General features: G+C 43.3%; 2 protein-coding genes across 2 annotated transcripts in view; one reads left to right on the top strand and one right to left on the bottom strand.

The window, feature by feature from the left end:
• immp1l (inner mitochondrial membrane peptidase subunit 1) overlaps positions 1–4,386 on the bottom strand; it is a 16,307-nt gene extending 11,921 nt beyond the window's left edge. The window contains exon 1 of the mRNA XM_030045716.1: positions 4,239–4,386. The gene's annotated coding sequence lies outside the window, so the exon portion shown is untranslated. The remainder of the gene's footprint in view (positions 1–4,238) is intronic.
• An 18-nt stretch (positions 4,387–4,404) lies between these two features.
• elp4 (elongator acetyltransferase complex subunit 4) overlaps positions 4,405–25,928 on the top strand; it is a 56,810-nt gene continuing 35,286 nt past the window's right edge. The window contains exons 1-8 of the mRNA XM_030045705.1: positions 4,405–4,608; positions 6,535–6,570; positions 10,074–10,195; positions 11,843–11,977; positions 13,723–13,859; positions 16,645–16,729; positions 19,383–19,571; positions 23,796–23,904. Of these exons, the coding sequence (XP_029901565.1) occupies positions 4,428–4,608; positions 6,535–6,570; positions 10,074–10,195; positions 11,843–11,977; positions 13,723–13,859; positions 16,645–16,729; positions 19,383–19,571; positions 23,796–23,904 (994 nt within the window). The 5' untranslated portion in view covers positions 4,405–4,427. The remainder of the gene's footprint in view (positions 4,609–6,534; positions 6,571–10,073; positions 10,196–11,842; positions 11,978–13,722; positions 13,860–16,644; positions 16,730–19,382; positions 19,572–23,795; positions 23,905–25,928) is intronic.

Genomic DNA, 25,928 nt, shown 5'->3' on the forward strand with positions numbered 1-25,928 from the left:
CGTGATTCAGGTGTATTTCCATCAGCTGGGCTGACGTGAATGAGAACGTCAGAAAACACACATCCACAAGAAAATGAAAAAATATGATACAACTGATGCACACTGGGCTAGTTGTTACTGTTCTTGCTTAAACAAACTGACATACAACCAAGACTGGTGGCTAATATGCAGGAGTGACAAAAAATGAGATCTGTGGAAGGTTGAGGTAGAAATGTTATCATTGCTAATGTCACTATTAATTCAATAAAAATATTTCCTTTTTTTTGGCTGACAAGACAGCATAAAAACTTTTTTTTGCAGTATTGACTTTGCTGTTTCCATTCAGCTTTTCTAATTCAACACATGGTGTGAAAATTTGAAAAAAAAAAAAGCTTGATGGCAGCCCAAGGGATCAGTAAACAAAAAAAGGAACTATGAAAGTGAACCCAGTAACAGCACAACAAAACTGATATCCAATTAAAGATACATTATTAAGTCCATAAGGACAGCCCCAGATAAGAATCACTGCTCCTGTCTCTAGAGACTTGAGCCTGCCATTGGTTGGGTAGTGCTAATTGATATACATGCCCAGTCTCTTACAACCACAAAGAGAGTCTCAATCCAAACAGCTCACAAGGGCCTTGCAGTAGACTCCTTACACACCTAAATTAGGCAAACATGGGCTGAGAGAGAGCTGGGCAACAGGGGGGCTAAGAGGCTTACAAGCCCCTTGTCAGATATGCTTCTTCTCCCTGAGGATCCCAGATGGAAAGGAGTCTGGAGGAGCAGGCAGGACCAGAGAAGGACTCAATCCCACCTCTGATGTCTTCCTCTGGGCAGCAGAAGGCAGAGGAGGGTGGGGCATTAGTCCCGTTGTGCAGAGCTTGATTTGATCTTAATGTGAGCTATAAAAGGGGGGTAGGGCATTTTGGCAACCAGGGGGGTCTGTTTGCAACTATCAGTCAAATCAGAGATAATCCTGCTGATTTAGACACAGACACCTGGCTGGATGGAGAGTGACAGATGTAAAATTTGCAGTCACAGGCCACTACTTCTAACCCCCATCCCTGCCTTCTATCAGAGGCTTAATTGAAGCGACTGATCTCCATATTGCTCTTTTCATTGTTGCTAACGGCAACACAGCCGTGAAACAGCTGAGAGAGGTTACTATTTGAGGAGCTGGGGTTTAAACCTATAATCAATGGGTCAGCCAGAGCAAATAATGGCCAAGTGATATGAATACAACTGCTATGAATTCAAAGGAAGTGTGGGCTGACTGTGTCCCCAGCCAATTGCACTGAATGGAAAATGAGCCACTAAGCTTTATTGTATTGGCAACAGGCGTACGTGTGGTGCTGGCATGGTGTTGAAAGAGTTGAGAGATTTTATCGGGTGTTGTATCAGTTTCACAAATGAGTTTGTGTTTTCGCCCTCAACCACTCACAACAAAGCAAATATATTTGAGTGCTAGCTAATGTCAGCCACCTCAGCCTAAAAGCAAGGAATAGGTCTAGGTTTACTTTTCACATTTTAACTGAGTTCATATTTTATTCTAAGCATATACTTTTCTCTTTCACATTTTTATTTTAAGGATATCCCAAAGGGTAAGCTAAATATGTCTCCTCTATATTCAATACAACAGCTGCTGGACATTTGGAGGAAGCCAAAATACAACTATTCAAACCAGTCTGGATGATGGATAAATGGAAAAAGCCAAATCTTTGGTCAAAATTAGCAATGTCGTATACAAAAACCCATTCTACTCTCATTGTACCTTTGCCTTTAGAATATTACTTTCCTTTCAGCGCTAACAAAACAAATGTAGTGTATGTTGATGATAATCTTGCATCCCCCGGACACAAGAAGTCTACTGCGTCTCCCAGTTCCTTACTGCTGGCAGAATTAGACTTAAGAAACCAAAACACTCTGACCAGGAAATGTCTGACATGTTATGACTGCTGCCATTATATAGCACAATCAGATACAGAGACTGATAAAACTAACATTGCAGAAAAATACACATGGATAGATGACACATTGAAAAAAGGGAAATATATGTTATTTTTGTACAATTAGGCTGCAATGTTTTCACTACCACACTGAATTGTGTTGTATAGCCTGTGGGTTAATTTGGGATTCAAGGGTAGTGGAAATAAGGTGACTGCACTATACAATAGACGTGGTGGAACTTTCCACTGTGATGTAGTCCAACATGCTGCACGTTCACTGCTGAAGCAGCCTATCGCTCCTCCTTAGATGCAGGTCAGTCAGAGCATCTTATTTGTCTCTTATAGGCTTTCCACAATGCCCAGTGTTGTCAGTCATGATATATTCCCTTGGTCTCCTGTCAGCACATGTAAAACTCAACGGTGCTGTCAAAACAACAGGACTGCCTCTGCTGAGAGCATTTGTAAAGTGAGCAGTTGGGCGATTGCTTCCTCTGGAGCGTTACTGTATCCTGTGCCACCCTCTGCCTCTGGCCAATCCCTGCTTCACCAAGCTCTACTGCAGCTGTCTTAGGCATTACTCTGATCAATCAACCATCAAACGCTATTAATAGTGGACAACTGGACATTCCAAGTAAGAAGCTAAGTGATCGGTGATGCGCCTATCTGCAACTTACCTCTGAGCATTGTGCCACATAGCATTCCTTGTCTTTATATAGATACAAGATTTCATTTATACTTCCACATCAATAGCAAGCATTTAAATTCAAACCAATTCAGAGCAGATAATCTCAAAAACCAATATCACAATATTTCAACTGCTTCAGTTCTCAAAAAATGTATCTTGATTTTGTGTTATAAAATAGGGTAATCTTCTTCATTGGTATTACTCTGATAATTCACTGTATACACAATAATGTTAGTAGTGTTAATTTAGATACAATACAACTGAGCAAAAAATTATGTAAAACAATACATACAATGTAATAAGTAATATCAAACATAACTACATATAACTTTATTTTAACTGGTGAAAGCACTAGTTTTACAGTTGTGGCTGTAAAATATTATAAGGCCTAATACTCAAAATAGAGACAAAAGAAATAGGCAATATCCACAAAAGAAAAAAAAAACCCTTAAAGTAAATCCGCAACCTATCAAGTCCATTTTTTTTTTTTTTTTTTTTTTGTAACAGCTGGCATTTTAAATATAATGATGCCCACAGGTTCATTGTGAGGTTACACTCTGGGTACACTGTTTTTACACTGATTTCAAAGACATGTGTTGGGATTGGGATTATCCAAATTAGGCCTAGTGCTCATTAACCTTTAACCATTATTCAAAATGCTCAGGCCATGAGCACCAGTCAGGGGGTGCTGGTGCTCAGCCACTTGACCTATCCACATCTATCTGGGTGCCCCAGAAGCTTTCTGCTAAGACTTTCTCCACCTCTTGAGCTCTCCAAACCCAATGTGACTGGTGAAATGATACACACTGACATTCATTTCCAGTTTACAATGACCAGCCTACAGTTCAGTGCATGTCACCACAAATACACTGGCTAGTTACATTATGCATTTTAGACCTGTTCAACAACAATACCAAATGTTGCATCTTAATGTACACCCAGACATACACATGCAAAGGAATAAGAGAATGCAACCTCTCTATCGTGAACCGGTTCTACAACTACAATCCATGACCTAGCTTTTATAAATACATAAGACTACATATCCTACCGATTTACACCTTATACAAGTTAGATTTTGACCGATTCTGATTCATTCAAGTTGTTTGTAAAGAAATGCCACAGTACAGGGAATAGAACAATAAAAGGACAGAACTCCGCTGGAGGACTTTTATTTTGAAGCTATTCACCTTGTCTAATATTGTGGTTAAGTAGGCGACTGACCAATAAGCCAATATCAAACCAAGTTACTACTGTAAGTGTTATGTTATGCTAAGCTGGACAAGATATTATTCTGTTATTCTACTGCACCAGTTCAAGAAGTAAACATCGAGTGTGTTTCTATGTGAAATAGCTAATTGTGTAAAATACTTCGTGTGTAAGCTTATGCAATGCACCAGCAAGGTCATGTCTTGTAGTCGCACAGAGACAAGCATCACGCTGTCTCTCTCAAGCATGGAACTGCTGGCTGGCATTAGCAGAGACAGGGACAGAAATACTGACAGAGACCAGGATGTATCATCACGTGTACGTTTCTGTATGATGCAAAAAAAAATAATAAGAATAATAACACAGCTAAGTTTACTAAGCGAGAGTGGCTACGGCAATTAACTGCGCTTACTCACCTATTAAACTGTATCTGACTCAACTGCCCGGCGCACTTCAACTATGACAACTGGAACTTCCTCGTGACAGCTCCGGCACGCCGCCCCCCTAACAATCGCTGCTCTCATTGGTCAGCTGCTAGCAAATACGCCTCTGATTGGTTAAGGCGTTCCAAAACACCAACTGGCGTCACCACATTTACAACTAGCATGGCAGCTCCCATGAAGAGTGTGGGTAGTAAACTCTCAGTTGAACGTCCAGCGTTCACTACCACTAGTTTTCAGAAGAAAACGAGGAGCAAGTTAGTTTCGATACCCGGCACCCGACCCTCGGTTCAGAACGGACAGCTTATAGTTTCGACGGGTGTCACATCTCTCGACTATCTGCTCGGTCAGTGTGCTGCTCTGATATAGCATGTGTGGCTAGGGCTAGCAGCAGCATTTCTCAGTGCAACGTTACAGCGGGGTTAGATATCAAGCTTTAAGCATGCTTTGAAAATCTGTCAACAACGATGCAACAAACTGACCCACACAGACTGCGAGGACAGGGACAGGGGAGGCTGGTCTGGTGAATGCACACACTCCCACCTGGAAAGTCAGTTTTGGACTTATCTGTTTCGTGCACATCTCCAGATTTGGTCTTGACAGGACAGTTGTCACCACATGGGTCCTGCCCTGGGAGATTATCCACATTCACAAATGCTAAATACTCTATGATTATGGGGAAACCCGTTCTTTTAAGAAAGTGGATTTTGCATCATAATAAACTTAGCAGACTGTAAGCAGTTTAGGGCCCAATCAGTCCATACTATGCAACAGCTGCCTGTTTATGGTATATTGCATTGTTTTCTAGGCAAGGTAAAACTAATTTGTTTGAAGTTGTTCAAAGCTTATTTGGGTAAAGTTTTATTCTGATGGCCCATAGATAGTATTCTCCGCTCTAGCTGATGCATCCTGTTTTTAGGTCGGCAAGTAGTGACCACAAGCTGATCCAGGAGCTGTGAGAATTAAGTGACACTTGACAATTAATTGTGTATTTTCCTGTGAAAATTTCACCAAGAGTTGTCTTGAACCAGAATTGGAAACAATTGCCCACATTGGCAAGCCAGGCTCCTGATTCACAAAGCTTCCAAAAGCCTATGTTCAATAGTTGTAACACAAGGCTGGTGAACAGAAACATAAATTTGGCCACAAATGTTGTGTTTCACAAGTTGTAATGATACATGCATGACAACACATTTAGCATGCCTGCAGCATAGGGGTGAACAAGACACAATATATGAGCATGTGAATGTGGTAAAACTGTATCTGCACCCCTTCTGGTGATGATAGGTATATAACTGTGCACCATGCAAGCTGCCCTCTCCCTTGTTACATTACAAAGCTCAAGGTTATCTAGTTTGTGTGGAAGCAAATGCTGTGTTGTAGTCTACCTTTGCAAATGTTTTATGAGGTATTATGATATTTATTCAGCTTGCCAGGCTCAAAAAATGTACCTTCTAATTATTTGGCTAAAAATTTGGCTGTAAACATTGGATTTAAAAAAAAAAAAAAAAGAAAAAGAAAGAAAGAAAGAGGTTAAATGCCCAAATGATACGTATCCTTGATCAATAGGTTGTACTCTATAACCAAGCATGTGGTTTTGGAGATTATCTTGAGGCCTTTTTTTAACATATGGTAAACATAAAAAGGGTGCGGTATCCAATTTTCTGTGCTTTTTATATCTTACAAAGATAGGTTTTGCATCCTTGGGTAGTATATGCAAACCGCAATCTCAGAGATGCTCATGAAGTGTAATCCCACTGTATGAATCTTGCATCTGAAAAGGGCCACTACTTTTTTCTGATGTAAGCTTTTTGTCTGTTGCAACAAAACTGTCTGACTTAATAAAGCTGAATTCACTATAGCATGAAGGACAACGGTGTAACAACACTACAACAGAATTTTGTGCCATTATTATTTCTGGGTTGTTGTTTTTTTTTATACCAGCAGAGAAAATATTTGGGTTTGTATGTGTTGTGAAGTGTTCTGGGAGGATCAGATGAGACCAGACCCAGTGGTTTCCATCTTTATGAACCTGTTTGATTACATGCTTTCTCTCTACATCTCAATAGGCTTGTGTACCTTAGCTAACATACAGCCAAACTTTATATGTTGCTCACCTGTGACGCTCACTGCAACCTGACAGAAGCACTCCAGTCTATTATTCATCTTAAAGCAATTACAGCTCCAGTGCCCTTGTGATTTCAAGGACCAACAGTGTCTACTGTCAGTGTCTAAGTGCCACTGATATTGTTTTGTGTGTCTTCACCAACAGGTGGTGGGTTAGCAGTTGGGACACTACTTCTCATAGGTAAGCCTGACAATTACCAAATGAAACAAACTCATTGTCTTTTCATTTGACAGCAAATGTTCAGCACATCCTGTTCTGTCTAGAGAGTAGCCTACCTTTTATTAACCATTAGCCTAGCAATTTTACCACCATTTTTTTCTACATTGTTATCAGAATCAGAGCCACGACTCAAGTCTCAGTGAGTGGAGATTACACCTCAGTTTACACAGCCAGCTGTATGACAGAAAACACCACTCTAGTCCCCCACCAGGCTTGATGCGAAGCCCTGTATTGACACTCCATTAACTAATCAATGAGATCTAGCCTTAGCTTACTATTCATCCAACCGGAAACCCAACTAAAAATGCGCTGTACAGTATTTGCTCAAATCCGTCGCACTTTACAGCATGCAGCAGTACAGTATGTGAAACATTTGTTTGCCTATTGAAGTTTCTGAGCGGTTACAGTGTGAGGCTCTCTAGCAGGATGGCAAATAGACGAATAACCTGAGGGTCACTGGTTAGAATCCCAGGTGTTCACACTTCTGTCGCAAACCTTAATTAATATGCTGATCCCCAAATGTATTATAGAACTTGTGGTATTACATTCAAAGCAAATGTGGTTTTCTAGGGACATAAATGTCTTCCACTGTATTATTATTATTATTATCATTCATCATTGGCTAGGCTATATGCACTGGTAGACAGTAAGGTTAAGGTAGTCGTGTTTCTCCTTGAAGCTGTAATTTGTGTGTAGCCACGGCCTATACCAACTGATGATATTGCTTTGCCCTTTAATTCATCCCCCCAATCGATGCAGGAGTCAGTGATTACACACTAATGCGTTCTTCCCTTCCATTTTGTGAATCATTGTACGGTTGGTTTCATCTGGTAATGAGAGACACAGTAAAAGTGAAATGTGTGTGCGCACTCTCTTGTGTTTGTCTCCGAAAGCGCGATGTGTGTTTGTGTGGGTCGGCGAATGTGTGAGCTGTCCGTGTGTCTATTTTGTTGTGTGGGGTGGAGGGCAGTGAGGGGGTATTTGTTTGTGTTTGTTGCAGGCAGTCATCTCCTACAGTCTCCCCCTTTAGCTGTGATGGCCTGTTTGTGAGACACAGACATAAAATTATCAGACTGGTCGTTGTCTGCCTTTGATGTGTCTTGAGCTGTCCACCCTGATTTGTCAACCAGAGGGTGATCAGCCCAGTATGGCTGCTGTCTCAAGATCTCTCATCTCTTATGTTTTCTTATAAGAGACAGAACAAAGCTTCCTAGCTCTTATTAAGTTGACCATGTATGGTTTTGTTCCATTAAATTAGGCAAATGTGTTTTTCTCTAAATGAAGTGGTGATAATTACTGTAAATGCTGGCCTAACTGAATTCTATGTGGCAGTATTTCACAGCTTTTAAATGCACTTAGAGACAGATTTTAACTCAAGTTTGAGTGTTGATGATGTAGAAGACTATAAGGGACGAGTGATAGAAAGTTGTTTAGTTTATTATGAATGCTGCTTTTACTGAACGGCCCGGCCTTTTAGTTAGACATTTAAGCCTTAGTGTAATTGCAAGACATGCATTGAGAGAGAGAATAAATATGTAGCCTAAATGGAATTAAGCTGTTCTGCTGCAATAATGGAAGACTCCATAGACATACAAGGAGGAAAACAACCTGACCTAGATATTTTTTACCTCCTCCCCCTGCAGCTTTAGCAGATATGATTCAGGACATTAGCACTCCCACTTGCCTGTTCAAAGGCAAATTAAGTCAAGGCGTTTCCCCCCTTTACCAAACCGCAGTCAAAATAAGTTAAAAAAAAAAGGAAAAATCATCCCATGACTGTCCAAAGTGACTGATCTACCTCAAAGACATGACCCTCCCCCACCCCCTGTTGCTCATAACACACACCCCCTCCCCTTTACCCCCCGCCTCGACAGCCTAATGACTCCTGGAGGTTCCATTTGTAAGGATCCCATAGAAACACAGCCACAATAGGCCCCATCTTGAGAGGGCCCATCTGGGAGCCTTTGTGGGGCCTGCTGAAAGCCACAAAGGCCTGCTGACCTAGAAACCCATCAATAAGAGAACAGGGAGCCCCACCGACAACAAATTGAAGAGCCATGGAATTTCCTGGGCCATCCTAAGTCCGTAGGTGAGGACATAGACCGGGAACCTGGGGGGGGAGATTCTCCGGATGTTTGAGGATGACACGTCAGGATGTCATTCCCAAGCTGTCAGCTGTATGCCTGTTACCTTAAACTGTCATTGCTGCCTTTGTCCTTGTGCCCACTGTTTGTCATTGTGTGGAGAGGCCTATGACATCCTTACAAAATGGTGGTAGTGACAGGAAGCAGCAGCGGCATGCTGGGTAGAATTATATGGCTAGCTGAGAGGGGGGCGGTCATACTGATGATGAGGGCTTTTTTTTTTGTTTTGGAGTCTGGAATGGCTACTTTGTGTGGTCTGAGAATGGCTACTTTTAGGAGAATGAGTTGGATGCTTTGAATCATTCTCTCACCAGCCCATCGGATGCCAGTTGAGTCTGTGACTCTTGTCAAGATGACGCTGTAATGTCCTCTCACCAAACCAACATTTTGGTATCAAGGCACAGAATTTTCTTGTCAGAGCAAAGGTGCATTCTGATGAAAACAAGCAAGCGGCAAGCATGCCTCCCTGATGTCGCTGAAAATTACGCTCTTCTCTTGTGCTTAAAAATCTTTCTCATGACTTGTACATGCCTCAAACTTGTAACCCATTTCTGTTTTTAAATAAACACTCCTGAAGTGAGCAATACAGGGAGCACATGGCAATGGAAAGATGCCATTGCCATCGGAATCCACAGGAAACAGGTAGATAAAAGTGAGCTGCATGTCAGAGAGAATTTTGAGGAGAGTCACTATCTTATCCTGCTTTCGCCTCCTTCTGTCATTTGGCCTGACAGCTTGGGTATACCTTTGGGTTCAGTGGGAGGGGTCAGGTGAATGCTCCAGACAGGCGTCTCCCTCTCCCCGCCTTAGCCAGGCTGGGAAGAGAAAGGCAGAAGTGGATGGGAACACTGCTGAGACCTTGACATGGGAGTTTGAGGTGCCATGCCTGTTTTGATACCCAGGTAGCAAGGTGACACTTTTGTTCCTGTGCCATGTTGATTGCCACTTCAGTCCTTTCCTGCAAAAGGGCAGCCGATATGTGCTCCTTATATCAATTACAGTCAGCTGCTGTGATGTGGTCATGAACCTCTGGATCTGCAGTGTCTGACTCAGTGGTCCAAATAGAGAAACGAGCTACATGATAAACTTGTTGATTCTTTTTGGAGCAGTGAGACGACAGGTTGATATATGAAGATAATTTGCTTATTTGATCAGTGAAGCCTGTCCTTAGGCCTTTCAAACCACTGTATTGCACTGTATGACAGTATCTTCTGGGTGTGTGTATGTGTTACGGGGAGGCAGGAGGAGAGGGTTTGGATGAATGTTTGTCACATCGCTTAGATTTGAAATGTATGTTCTTGTTTATTTATTCTCTCCCAGAGGAGGACCGATATGATAGCTACTCTCGTATGATCTTAAAGTACTTCCTGGCAGAAGGAGTGGTGTGTCGACATGAACTCTTTGTGGCAGCGGTTCAAGAGAGCCCAGATGACATCCTACAGGTATGAGAGAAATTGGTTTGAGTTAAATGTTGTCTTAATTGTTTTGATGGAGGTTTGTTGTACTGCAAGCGGTGATTCTTCACTTTAAAGAAACAATCCATAATGAAGTGAGGATGGCCTAAGTATGTCTGCCTTAACACCAGGACCACTGCTTTGTGTCCTGTTTTACATTTCAAGTGAATTGATGTTTAAACTTTGATATCAAAGACAATATCAACTGTGCTGATGCTTGATGTGCTTCTTATGTAGTGTTGCTCCACTCCTAACAGGAAATCGTTTAAAAACATTTTTGTTTCTCTATTTAGCCATCAGCCTAACTATCTATCTCTCTATCTATCTAGATAGAGAGATAGATAGATGGATGTATATATATAGATATCTATGTGTGTGTGTATATATATATATATAGAAATAGATATAGATATATATAGATATATAGATATATAGATGTAGATAGATATAGAGATATCTCTCTCTCTATAGATATATATATCTATATTGATAGATATATATCTCTATATCTATATCTAGATATAGAGATATGTGTGTGTGTGTGTGTGTGTGTGTGTGTGTGTGTGTGTGTGTGTGTGCACGCGCAATAAAACAAAAGGAATTATCTTTAGTGGCAGCTGCAGTCCAGTTTTTTAAAAGGGGGCCTTCTACAGTGGCTGCCACTGTTGAGCATTGCTTTTTTTATATATATAGATAGATAGATAGGACTTTATTGTTATTATACAAATTGTATAATGAAATTAGTTTAAGTTACATCCCGTCCAAGAAACACAAAAAAGACATAACAAATACAGGGTTACAGGATCAATACAGGGTTACAGGATGATTTTATGTTGTTAGATGCATGATGCAGCAGGTATTAGAGGCTCATTCAGCTTTCCCCAGGATGTCTCAGGGTCGGGAGGGTATCTGAAAGGTCGAGGGTGGCATGGCGGTGGCATTGTTGAGATGCTCCCAGATGCATCGCACTGTGAAAAGGAGTGGAGCCTGCCACCCAGCATACAGGAGGTGGGCCTCTCTCCCACTGATTGATAGTGGGAGGGGTCACCGCCTAACCCCCTCTTTACATATCAAAGGCTTATTAAGAGCAGGGTACTCCCTATGGGGATATATCACATCGTTAAGTGTTTTCACAGCTAGGTCCACATGATGTTCATCTTTAAAGGCCATTGATGTAGTTTATGGAGAGGACTGTAGTGACTTTTACCACTGTGCCAAGTTCACAACAATTGTGCACCAATGTTTCTTACATGGCAATGAGAATAATTAAACCTTCACCTTTTGCAAAGAATATTTAATTTAACATAGTAAAAATTATATATTGATATTAAAATATGAGACTGTCTCAGATTTTGGAAATATGGAACTATTGTGATATGTCATAGGTGTTGTCTTTTCCTCATTTTAAAGGCTGTTATATTATTTGCCTCCACCTGCTTGGTCATTACATTGCCATTGCAAATGATGTCTCCTTTGTTTATAAATATCTTATGAAACCACAAATCATCATACTTAAAACATTGTCACCATATCAGAATTGAGATATGAATGAAAGATGCTGTGACATTGGATTTCATCCATATTGCCCACCCCTAATCAGATTACAGATCATGTTCACTATGTCAATATGTGCAGGAACTCCCTGCTCCCATCTTGGATGACATTGCCATCCACAAACCTGTGGAACAGCATGGGCTACCATGTGGACCTCAGGACAGTCTGGACTCCATGAAGATCGCCTGGCGCTATCAAAATCTTCCAAAAGTACAGGTAATCAGGTTGTCTAATGCGATGTATTTCACTCATATTATCAGTTTTTCCAGTTGCCTTGTAAGTAATGTGACGGAGGTCTGTGCTCAAAAAAGATTGTAGCTGCTTAACAAAAGATTCTTGAGTCATTACATGAGGGACATGTTCCAGCTAATGCTGTGATGTTGAAAACAGCAGAAGCTGAAACATGTCTGATGTGATGTCCCAGTATTTTTTGAGTGCGGGCATCTGTCCCTTTACTGACTAGTTATCATCTTTGGACAGCCGATGGGCAATGATGAAACCTTATTGCAGCGTGAGGTAAAAAGCAGTCATCTCATCAATTGTCATCCAGTACCATCTCTGTATTGCAGTATTGGAACATTTAGTGTATAGGCAATGTCTTAATTATGCTCCTTTCTTAAAGGTCCAATGTGTGTCTCTAATGATGGTATGAGAAAGAACAGCATTGCCTCTCAGGTTTTAGGGGTTTGGCAATTGTCCCCACCACTAAATCCATCGGCTTCTAAACTCCTTTGTGGAGTGAATGAGGCCTCAGCCTCTCTTTTCAGAGCTGTACCAGATTACTCACACTTAGCTGGCAATAGGTAGGCTTTCACTGGTCCCCAACACACACATACACACATACACGCACACTTGCACCCCTGCTTAGCCTGGGAAACAGGAGTACTTTGCAGCCTGTGCATTGACATGTCTGCCCGCTCAACCCTATGACCCAGACCTGCGCCTCTGTCTTCCCCCAAATCCCTGCCTTTCCCCCTGCTAGGGTCGGCAGCCCTACACTCTTTCTTCCGCTTTGAGGAGAAGTGACCCTCCCCTTCTACTTCTCTGCAGTTTCTCCCCTTCAGTCTATAATCCATATCGCTATGTGGATTAACAGCACACAGAGTGTATCCCTGGGGATCCTCTCCCTCTTTCTCTCTCCCTGGAAACTTCTTTATATCTGTGTCCTTTCCTCACCTCTCCCCCTTCCCCTGTAAAATCGTCTTTACAAACCGCCAGTAAGCCCCACCAGAGGATTTGCATCCCAAATTCACCCCTAGAGTCCACGCTTAGTTTCCCCTTACACACACCTCTCCTGCCTTCGCCCACTGTGTCGCTCTCCCGATGAAGACATCAGATCAAAGGTGAGGCCGTCAGGGCGGGGATGGAACGCTAAGCGGGTTGCCTCGCTCACAAAGAGAAGATGAGCCCCTGACCCCCCTGCCCTGCTGACCCCCTCGTCCCGCCAGGAGAGGGACACACCGGGGGCCCTAATCCAGATTAGGAGTAGATTAAGGGCCCCTCTGACAATGGAGTCCCTGCTTTCACTGGGAGAGAAGAGCTAAAACTCTCTCTTTCAGCTGCAGGAAAACATCCGCCTTCCCCTGCGTCCCTGACACGTTTGCTTTCACAGCGAGAAGTGGACATTTATGTGAAGAAATGATTAAGAGCATGGTCGTAGTGGTTATTTAACTTCTCTGCTGTAGGAATGTTGAGGAATGACCCATAAACAATGCAATTGCATTACCATAGTATTGTGAAGCACACTCATTTAACATATTAGAAAGGCAAATAAGATTATTTTTCTTTGCAATTTCATTCGTCCTGAAACGAGCTTTCAATGCACATAATTTGTTAAAAGAGCTTGAAAGCAATCACTTGAGTAGTGCAAGGATGACTAAAAATCATTTTAAAATGTTCTTGAATGTTAGGGATTAAATTTTCTTATACCCTAACATGGGCTTGACTTGTTGACCCCTCAGAGCGCCCTGGCGTCTTCATCCAGGTTCGGGCACTACTATGACGTCTCCAAGACGATGGAGCCAGAAATTCGCCAGGCAGCCAACTGCCACCGCTTCTACTTTCCAGAGCATCCCACCCAGTCATCACCCACACAAAGGTAAAACGACAAGACACCATCCGCAGACCACAGGGAAACCAATGAGACATCATCCGCAGCACACAGATACACAAACACGACACCATCCGCAAAACACAGTTACACAAGTAGACATCATCTGCAGAACACAGGTAAGCAAATATGACATCATCCACAGAATACAGGTAAACCAACAATACAGATAGACCACCTTAACTTAAAGATCACATATAAACCCTTCAGCCAGCAGATGCATTAGCCAAGAATCATTCCAAGAGGCAGAAACTCCAGATTAAACTCTGCAGTAGACTATAGTGTGCAGCCTTTCACTGGAGATACTCTGTTATAAGCAAACTATGCCATAGATGAAACAGTGAAACTAAGATTCATTCATTACCCATAGCAGTGCAAAAAAAAATGAAATATAACCTCTAAGTTTTATATAAATAATAGGTGAGATTTCGTTTCATTGTCACAATATAGAAATGCTTACAAAAGGTAATAATCAAGTTCAGTCATTAGCTGACATTCAAACCACGCTAGGAATTTCACTGATCGTTTTCAAGCATGAAAGCATAAAAAATCCTCATTATTCAACATATTCATATGGAGTGCCCAGTTTCAACCAAACCGATTTTTGGTGTGTTTGAGAAATTCAATGTCAATCCAGCTCCATGGCTTATGACATTTTAATCACCTAATAAAAGCTTCAGAAAATTAAGTGTGATTTGCCCTTCGTTCTCAGTAGCTCACCATAGGCCTCAGGACATTCAGTCTCTTGGAGGGGTTGTGTACGTTTATTCAAATAAGGGTCCTGTTTGCTCAGAGTCTGTTTGATTTCTTCTGTGTTGAGTGTACTTAGGGTTCAGAGGTCATGCAGGCTCTTTACTTAGAGAGTGCCGTTGAACACACAAGGGCACACGTACACACAGTCGTGCACACACGCTGGGTAAATACAGCAATCTGGACCACAGAGGACAAGGAGATGGCTTTATAGAATCCCTCTGCTTTTATTTCAGCAAACAGAGACTGTTTAACACAGCACCTATGCAAACACATTAGATATTGTGTATGCTCAGTTTAAGGTATGCATTTTCACCAAATTAGCCTAAGGAATGGACAGGCTAATATTGTTCTACTCACCAAATTAAGGCTTAAATGATGCTTATTCAATGAAAATGGAAGAAATAATAACTTATTTTTCCTTTCGTTTTATTTAGCGTTCTGCAGTGTTTCAGTGATTAAGAGTCTATCAGTGGCATGGTGGTGTTGCTGTTTCTAGTCGTGGCCCCTGAATGGCTCATAGATCTGACAGACATTTTGACAGCAGGAAACTACACCTGCACTGCTCCATTGTGCCCCACAGCCCCGCCCCAGCACTCTCTCACACACACACACACACACACACACACACACACACACACACACACACACACACATGCACACACACTCAATACATTACACAGACATGCACATACACCACACAGGCTCCTAAGCAGGCTACTCCCCCTTGCACGTGTCCACAGCCCCATGTTGATACCCTAGCTGTTAAATTGCTCCGTTTCACTTGAAGGCATAATTGGCACAAATTGCTCTCTAGGTGATACAGATCCTGTTGTTTAAGACCAAGCATCCCCCCTCTCCCCTCCTTTCCTCTCCTTGAAAGAGGAACACTGTGCTAAAGAAGCTTCTCTGTGTATGATCCTAATTAGCTGACGCACCAGCCCCTGTAGCTAAGCACCTAGACCTTATTGCTACCTGAATGAAGGGTGCTCAGTAAGGGGCAGCTGAAACACAATGCCCTCCCACACAATGACCGCCAACGAGAGGAAACCAGTCAGGGGCTGACTCCTTGCTCAGCCGCATGTCAAACCATCCCAGCCCCCTAACCTCAGAGCAGGGGCAGGGGCAGAGAGGCCAAGGAGGGTAGGTGTCCCTTTTTCACCAAACCAGCTCTATCATTAGCCCCAGCAGGGCCAGGACGCTCCATTGTTCAGCTGAATAATTGAAATAGAGTACATGGATATGCTGCAAGTGGTGCAAATGTAAGCAGCTCGAGTGTGTATCAGTGTTCTTTATGCAGGGCTGTTGGCGTGTGACCAATCTATGTGTATCAGCTTTTGTAGCCCGCAGGTCGAATTGACAACTGACATAGCAGCCCACTGTGACTCAATACAGACTGGTCATTACAATAGTGGGGTGTTCTTAAGTGGAGGGTCCTGTGTAAAATGAAGGGGTTAACATTCCTATTGGCCATGCTATAGACACATGACTGGCTCAGCAGTAACCCATCTCTTGACTGCTGCTAACCATTGGTCGGATGGCACTGTATGTCCTTTGTCAGCGGTGCACATCTTACCCCTGATTGAACACCAAATTGCTGTTCCCTGCTTATTTTAGATATCTGCCCATTAATTCCCCCGCCTTCTCAGTTATCATCTTTACTGTGAGTACGTGTTTGTGCGTATGCACGTCTCAGCTGTCTGTCTGTCTGTCTCGGCACAATCAGATCCTCAGGGAGCTGACAGAGGACCAGTCATGTTGTAATTTAATCAACCAAATAAATTAATTGGATCTCTTGATATGGATCATCTGTCTGCTTCAGCGGTTACAGAAAAGCACAGTCAGGAGGAACATGCTGCAGTCATAGAGGATTAAGCTACTGCAGTGATAGGCTTGGCCCAGTTTATCAAAATGGTTTCAGTTACAGATTGCGTGCCCGAAATCACTATTGTTCCCTCTCTTTCTCTTCATCGTCTTCCTTTCCTCTGTATTCACCCTCTCCTCCATCCTTTACTCTCTCCAGCCCCATGCTTGAGTCCTACTCTGCATTGCTTAAGTCACTTCAAGAGGTCATACACAAAGGAGGCTTTGATGGAGCAGCACCTATGGTAAGAATCCTCAAAAAGTGTTTACATTTGATTTGAGTGTGCCTCTTTCAGTCTGAATTTAGAAATCTGTCTTGTATAAATGTGTTTTTTCTGCAGCCCAAGTCTCCTTGAGATTTACACAATATATCTATTTTCAATTGTTTTAAACACACATGCATCCTCTTAATAAACATCCATTCCACTGTCACTGATTACTAATAACCCAGACAAACCTCTCTGGACAAGCTGCTGTGTTTTTACTGCATTATATTAGGAAATAGTTTAATTTCACTTTGTTATTTCACTACAAATTGTTATAATTACAAAAAAATGTTGCTATTACTATAACATGTTTTAATCTCATCAGTTTCATATTTTTTCAGTGTTCAAGTATGATACCTAATTGACACAATACTTAACACAAACCAAAATCTTTTCATATCAGGGTTCCCAGGGCAACGCTTGATATGAAGGTCCATGGATTAATGAAAGTCAGCTTGGGGGTCTGGAAAAGTTTGAAAATCTCTCCATTAGGGGAACCATTTTTATAATGGAGGTAGATCGGCATCTCAAAGGCCGAGCTCTGTTGTCACATTCCAGCCACCTCCCCTCTCTACTGTGTTTACCCCTCCTCTCACCTGCTTAGCTTGGCCTCACCTGTGTGTCTCAGCTGTGTGTGTCTTACCTCTGACACACATCTTTTTAATAATCACCAGTCCTCTGCAGAATGCCAGAAATGTCCTTTGCCCCGTCTGTCTCTTTTGGTGTTCCTATTTATGTTTTGCACGGGACCAAGTGTACTTCTGTTAATGCTGCTTGTATATATACATATATATACACATATGTGGTGTGTATGTGTGTATGTGAGTGTGTGCCTTACTCACCTACATTCTGTGACCCCTCTGCTCGTCACCTGGAGCCACCTCTTCCCCCGTCACTCACATACTGGATTTACCTCCAGTATGCCCCCCCCGCCCCCGAGTGCTGTCACTCACACGCCAGATTAACTGCTGACATCATCAAAGCACTGTGGCCGCCTGACATGCTGTTGGCACAGTCCAGGAATGCAGACAACCACAGAGCGACATGGGCACTGGCACAAGAATGCTCAGTATGGGTGATAGTGAGTGTGTGTAAGATTGTGTTATTGTGTATTTGCTTGATCTGCCATCACTGGGTCGTTAAATGGCTGCATATTTCGTATAGGTTGGAGTAGTTCGGTAACAGATTTGAAGAATGTTTAATTTCCTTGTACACCATATTTGCTTGGAGACTTTTTGGATGACAGGAGTGGCAGCAGGGTTGTGAATTTCCACTGAGACTGGCTGGTGATTAGGTTGTGGTCCCAGGCTGGCTGTAGCCTATATGGCTGGCCTCTGGTGCTTGGCTGGACTCTACTGGCACTGTTCCCTGTTTTTTCTATAGGCTAAAACTATAGGAGTTAAGTTTGGCCTCTCCTCCTGATGTTGCCACAGCAACAGTCATGTTACCACAACCCCCCTCCCTGCTGGGCTCCAGACATAGAAATAGATTTCTAATTCTGTCACCCCCAAGACCTGTGTAGGCAAAGGCTGCTAAACAAAGAGAGGGTGCAGCGAATAACGACAAAGGCAAACACTACACACACGAACACTTACGATGGCAATACTTCAGTATAATAAGGTATAGAGATGCAGAACTGAGGTTGAGTGTCTTCTAGTGGAGGATGAATGTAAAGTTCGATGTAAGAGCCCTACCCGGGGAAACTATGAGCCAACAGTGGAAACTCCTTGAAACAATGGGGTTTATTTATCTTAGAGGCCTGCGATTCTGATCCAGACCCAGACGAAACTCAAGTCCTGCTGTACAGAGAGGAAGGGAGAAACAAGGCAATAGGGAACGGGGGGTATGGAGGAGAATTGGGGAGGGTCGAGATAATAGAGGGGGAGGGATAGAGTAGGCAGGGAGAGGAGAGGTTGGCAAAAGGGAAAAGAGGGCAGATTTTAGGCCAGAGCTTTGTTAATCACTCTTGGCTCTCACCTCAGCAATCAGGACCCCTCCTGAAGAAACCCGAGATAAAAGACAGTAGTAGTAAAGGTTAAAAGCCTCTCACAGTTTGGACCGGCTCCTTCGCTTTCCCAGTCTCAGTAAAATATATCCCCACCCCACAACTGTTTGGCCACTCTGCCTCATCCTGCGTGAGAGTAGGTTACCGTTGATCTCTTGTGGTGCTGGTGCTGCTGGTGTTGGTGGGGCTTCAAGGGAAGGCACTCCACCCTTACCCAGGCCCCCTTGGCTTCAGAGCATTGCTGTGGTGCCAAGAATGTGCTGGGGTTTCTGGGTGGCGGCCATATTGGAAGCCTGTCTGACAGGTCCATTGTGCGTGTGTCAGATGGCCTCTGTGATTGGGCAGTTGTGTCCAGTCACGTTTGGGCACTGTGTTCCGATCGTCTGTGCTGGTGAGCAGACTGTCCACTTGCTCTCTCCCAGTGTTTGGTAATACTACCCAGAACAACAGCACCTTTCAAAAATAATCCAAAAGCAGCACTCAAATTATTCTTTCTTATGTAGTGCATCAACTTGATTATTTATTGAAACGTGTTTGCATTACTACATTAATAGATATTTGTTTGCGGTATAAATCTCGCAACTGCTCATGACTTCATGTATTCTTGATCCCTTTTTTTTCTCACAGACAAAGTCGAGGAATATCCTGCGAATTGGGCTCCACTCCCTCGGCTCAGCTCTGTGGGGTGATGACCTGTGTTGCCGTGACAACCCCAGACACAGCCACGCCCTCACCACCTTTCTGTATGGACTGCGCGCTTTGCTGAGGTCATCGCTCTCTGTCGCTGTAGTTACTTTGCCTTCACATCTCATCCAGGTAATGTGATGTTTCACACATCAGACATCAGCGTGTCCTCAGAATAATACTTTTCGTGACATGCAACCACCGACTGACCTGATAAGTTCACCATTTACACCAGTGTTCAGTCCATCCATGCTTTCCATGACTATTAGAATATTTTCAGCTGTGCAGTGAGCGAAGAATAAGCTTCTGCTCCTCTGATAACAGACAGTTTGGGTTTTGTGTGTGTGAGGTTATGTTCAGCCTACGTAGGTTTGTTATGTGTTATTCATAATAGTGCATGAAGTTTCTGTCTTTTATGATGTAGCCTCCTCTTGACCCTGGTTCAGTGTCAGTGTATGACTCAGGCGCCTCTTCCTGTAAGCACGTGTCCCACAACAGACCCAGCTGAGTTCATATTTCACTCAGAGGCCTTTAAATCTATTTGTTTGTTGAGGCCCCTAATTACTTTCAACTGTACACAATGAGAGTGTGTGCTTGTATGTGCATTATGCTCTCTTAAATATCCTTCCAACGTTTGAGTGTGTGTGTGTGTGTGTTCACATACAAGTCCCGCGTGCATGTGTCTGTGTCCAGTCTGGCTTCTCAGTGTGAAGGTAGAGTCATCTGCTGAGGCATATGGCAAACCGTGGCCCTCCCCCAGACAGTCGACCATAGAAGCACACTCACCAGAAAAGCCATCTGAGACCTTTTTTTGAGATGTTCCGTTTCTCCTACAATTTAAACATCCCACTGCCTCACACCGCTGCCTTAATAGTGTTTAAACTGCATTATGTGAGACCCCTTAATGCAAAGACAGTGCTTGATGCTTAACTTTTACAACAGCTGTGTTACCCAAACACGCTTCTGGCTCCAGGCCTGTATGTTTAAGTGCACAGCGGCCTTGGCCTAGTCAAAAAAGGTAGAGTGGGTAACTAGCAGATGTCAGCTGTGGTGGGAGCGGTCCCCCTGTCCCTCTCTGGCCTGGCCTCCAAACCCTTTAATCTCCCCCACCCTCCCTCACCATCACCACCCTGGGGAGCGAAGTGCATGAGCGGGGAGAGAAAAAGGAGGAGAGGGGGAGAGTTTGGACTGAATCAGGTGTTGGATGATTAAGCCAACATGGAGGTAATGAGAGGCTGTTAAGATGAGCATCTACAAAATGACTGTGTTATTCATTTGACATAGCGAATCCGACACGACACCCCTGAAAAGATTCTAATTGATCAACTGATATTACCGCTGTGTGCATGCTGCGGTGCACGCGCTCGCTCCCTTTAAGTTAATGACCGCAGTGTGTCTGGTATTTTAAGAACAGACGTGCAAGGGGAGCTACTTTCTGCCAGTGTCTTTGCTTAGATAATTAGCTTAGTTAGTCTGGCCCTTGGAAGACTGTCTAGACTGATAGCAGTGGGCTAGCTGGCCGAGACTGCGCTGGACTCTCCATCCATTATTGAGCAGCTTGGGAAGCAGAGCAACTCACTGAAAGCCTCCTCACAGCAGCCCAGTGCCACAGTCCATCTGAAACATTAATTAGGCTTGTCCTAACCCGGCCCTCCTCCATCATACTAATCTCCTGCTACCACACCCATCCCCACAAGTAAACACGTACACACAACAAACACAAACAACACTGTCCTACCTAAAACGCATTTATATGCACTTCACCTGCTGCCTGCAGGAAGTGGTGCCTTGAGACTCACCACGTAACTGTTTAGACTTACGACTTGGACTGGCCAGAGAATGCACAGACATGAAGTTTTAGTACCACAGCCCACTGTGGTGGGACTCCAAAAGAGGGCATGCTCAACATCATCATTTTTCTGTTTGCCTTGGTTTTGTTTGTTTGTTTGCTTTTGTTTTTGCCTTTTTTATTTGTTTACTTCCACAGTGCTGATTTTTCATTAAAATACAAACTCCAGTGTTTCCAATAATCTCAAATACTGTATTATGCTTGTGGAAGACTAATTTTAAGTGAGTGGTGAAACTGAATATTGAAAGCAAGCATAAGAAAATGTCTTATGAAGTCTTATGTCTAAAAGTATCACTTAATAGAAAGATTTTTTTTATTATTATTGAGTATAAGATGAGTAATATGTCCATAGGTCATATAAGATACAGCCAAATTAATGAATGAAACAACCATCTTTCAGAACATTCATGACACATTTTCTTCTTTCTTCTTTGCTTATGTTTCTTGAAAAGTGTACTGGCTTAAGTATATGGATGTTACAGTAACTAGCTTCTATTGCTCATGTTGCTTAACAGCTGTTCATTGTGAGTTTCCAGCAGTTTTATTTCTCCAACGCAATCCATTTTGTATGTTTGTTGTATAAAATGCCTTTTTTTTTTCCATGTTTACTTCTCTAGTTCTGAACCGGAAAGTGTAACCATGTTGTGAGATAACCATCAGGGAAACTGCCACAATCATATCTTCCTCATTTCTTTTTAATGGAGTCACTCTGTGTTTGTGTCCCCTCATGACATCACAATTTTGGAATGAGAAAGTCTCTTTCCTCCATTTCTTACTGTGGAATTGAGGTGTATTATCCTCATATATAGACCACACTATCCCAAGGCATTAGACTAACACAAAAATCATCCCTGCCTGCCTCTTTTCAGAGTAATGTATTAAAGCTTGGACAGATCTGGGACTCTTCCTTTGCAGAATGCTACATCTACCACCCAATTTTTGACCTGCACACACAATGGTGCAAATCATGCTTGCATGTGGTTGAACAAATAAAAATTAAACCAGTGCACCAAACAACCATGGTCAAAGCCAAGCAAACTGGGAATCCATTAGTGATCAGTTAGATGAAATGGCCGGCTCTGTTATTGCTGGTAAGCTGAAGGCTGGGCCCTCCCTATGACCTGTCAGTCAGTGGTAGTCAGCTGAGGTTCGGGGCATTCAGGGGATTTACACTGATGGAATCTGAGCTCATTGAGCCAGCATAGACCTTCATAATGAGCTGGCATTTGAGCCAAAGTGCCTCTTGTTTGAGCCCCTTATCAATTATAGATCACACATCAAAAGAAATCTTAGGTTGAGGTGAATGTTTCCCTGATCGTCTCGTCCAACTCAAACCACTAGGAAGTATGTGCACGTATAGCTGACATCACTCACAGGCCTGTAAAGGGACCACTGTACCTCACAAGCCTGTGTGGACACTTTGGAGTCCAAACCCAATGAAACATCAGTGTACGCCAAGAAGGCTCCTTACGTTTCAGTACAGTAAGCCCAGAGGAAGCACCACAGTCTCGGTAGACTAACCAGGACAGAGTTTTAGTCGGCTGTCCAAATCTCACAGACACTATCGGCCATACTGTAGCACGAGTACATGCGCTGAATAATTTGGTTTAGCCAAACTCCTACACTGGCTTTAATTGCTGCATGTGACTGACCTCAGATACCCCATAAGTGCTGGCAGTCTTGACTGGTGGGATATGCATACTTTAAAAGTAGGACAAAAATGAAAATGAAAAAAGAAAGAAAGAGTGGGGGAAAAGACATGAAGGCATGAAAACTGCATTAGGCAGTGGCAGCCAACACAGAGAGAAGGATGTGAATGATTCAAGAGGCGAAGGGATGAATAATGCAGGGCTCCCTCTCTCCCTCCATCCCAGTGTCCCTCTCTCTCTCCCCTACACTCCCCTCATCCTCTTTCTCTTGCTTCCTCCACCCCCTTTGCCCCCTTTTGTACATTTTTCCTTCATTCTGTTTATCTACTGTATTCAGCCCTCTCTTGCCTTATCTGTGCTGTTGTCAAGTCACCAGCCTAACCAGTAGGGGGAGCTCTCCTCCTCAAGCCTCTGCCTCCATCTCCCACTAACCCCTCTTTATTTTTTCCTCCCCTGCTGGTTTTGGGTGTGAGGGTGTGCTCAAAGTGTGAACTTTTGCGTACGATTATTGTTTGATGAAGTAAAATAATTTCAGACTGTTGCTTATAGGCTTATCCCATGCCACTTCCATCGATGTTTGCCTAAGTGTATCTGTCCAATCGTCTGCCCCTGCATCACCTGCATGACCCCTATCAGTGCCCTCTCCCCTCTAGACCTCACCTGTCTCACCTAAGCCATGGGCAGGGATGACCTGGCGACGGGTAATGATGACCTAATTTAATTGCAGCACTGACGGCTCGTCAGGAGGTTTTTAATTACCTGCCTGTGTTTCTCTCTCTCTCTCTCTCTCTCTCTCTCTCTCTCTCTCTCTCTCTCGCACGCGCTCTCTCTCTCCCTCTCTCTCACTCAATCCTACAGAACAGAGCTCTAATGGGCAGCATAACCAGGCTATGTGACAATGCCATATCCCTGGAATCATTCAAGGGCTCTGAGAGAGAGACCAACCCACTCTACAAAGATTACCACGGTAAGAATACCACACTCGCATATCGTTCTGTCTCTCTTCCATCAAATACGCACACACAGATACACACACAGATACACACACACACACACACACACACACACACACACACACACAGAGGCAGTGCATTAAGGCTGGGGCTGGGCTGTGGATGGAGGCAGGGCAGCCCCCTTGCAGGCCAGGCTGTCAGTGCATGTTAGTGTGCTGCTGCTCAATCAGACGTGCTCCTCAGTAGACAGGCCGGGGGGGATTCAGCTGCCACGCCGCACCCCTCTCCCTATCACTCCCCCCCCCCATGCCCCTACCCTCCCCTTCCTCCCCCCCAGCAGAGCCCCTCTCCCTCTCTCTACTACCCTACATCTCCCCCCTCCACCATCCCTGGTCCCATACCCCTGAGGCCTGGAGCAGAGCGGACCAACACTGGGGAATCGATATTCTCACCATCACTCTCTCTTCCTCTCTGCCTCTATCCCTCTATCCCTCGCTCAATGTCTCCATCGCCAGCATGCTCTGGTAATAAATGGAGGACAAGGTTTTCAGTAGGGGAGGAGGACACCAGTAAGCAACGATGGGAGGGTGGTGGAAGGAGACGATGGGGAAAAAGGAGGAGAGGGCACTGTAGTTTTACTCTGCCGTCCCAGTCCTTGCCATCACTTTTTCTTTTTCAGTTTGACTGTGCCCCCCCCCCCTTTTTTTTTTTTCCTGCACTCCTTTCCCTCTCTTTTCCATCACTCTATCACACTCTCTCTACACATAAAGGTCAGTTTAAGCGAGTGGGGTATTTTTAGCCTTGCCTCTCGAACTCTCCCACTCGCTCTTGCTCTTTTCCTCTCGTTTTCTCCCCCTCTCCTCTCGCTCCTTTCCTCTCCTCGGGTTAGACAGCCCTAGTTGTGACAGATGAAGGGATGAGGAGTGAAAACATTCAATGGCAGCTTTTGGTTTCATCCAACAACATGTTTTATTTAGATAACACATCCCGTAGTGATCACATCCCTCTGCATGTTAAAGGCAGCCAGTATGTTAGGCCATTTAAGATGTTAGTATCATACAACATTATTATTATTATTTTAATATTATTTTGTTTAAGAAAAATAATATTTATTGCATAGTCTTAGATTTGAATGCCTCATTCAGAAATGTATATGCCCTCTGTTTAACCAGCTAGAGAAATTGTGGTTGGGTTATGAAATACATTTACGTGTATGATTGTTTTGATGTGTGTTCATGAATGCAAACTCATCTGGTGCGAGTGTGTGTGAGTGTGTGTGCGGGTGCATGTGCATGTGTGTTAGCGGCAGCAGTTCAGGGCTGCTCAAAGCATGCTGGGAAGCCTGTCACTGCAAATCAGGCAAGGGGAAATCACCCAAGTGCACAGAGGAGAGAACCCACCATCCCCCACTTTCTGTCTGTCTCCCTTTCTCCATTACTCCCTCGCTCTTTCTCCCTTTCTCTCTCACGCTCCTTTTGTACCACCCCACTTCTACAGTACTTTTCCAGTTTTATGAAAATGTCTCTTCACGGTAAAAAGAAATCAGTGAAGAAGAGCAATAAAGCAGAGTATTCCATTCTTTTCTTTTGTTGGAAGCCCTAGCCTATATATTCCTTTCCCGCCCCTGTCCCTTAATGCATCCTACTCACACTATGACCACCACAGTATAGAAATAGTTAATAAACTTCCTTTACAATGCACACACTCAATAAAAAATGTCACTATCTACACTCAGACATTTCAGGCTGTGGAAGAAAAGAACAATTATTATTATTTGTTGATAATAGATGTTACTCTTTATGTCATATTAATATTACACCAATATCATGATATAAAACTGGACACTGTGTGAGATTTGGATGTCATAATATTGTAATATGTCATAAAGACTGCATTACAGTAAAGGTGATGCAATTTTTCTGAACTAATGACATTGTTCTCGCTGTTCTGTAATTTGTCTTGAGTTGCTTGATCATCATATTCACTACTTATATGGTCACAATATTGATATCAAGGTATTTGATCAGAGGTAGCATAT

The sequence above is a fragment of the Myripristis murdjan genome, chromosome 3 (genome assembly GCF_902150065.1).
Source record: "Myripristis murdjan chromosome 3, fMyrMur1.1, whole genome shotgun sequence".
In the NCBI taxonomy this organism is placed as follows: Eukaryota; Metazoa; Chordata; class Actinopteri; order Holocentriformes; family Holocentridae; genus Myripristis; species Myripristis murdjan.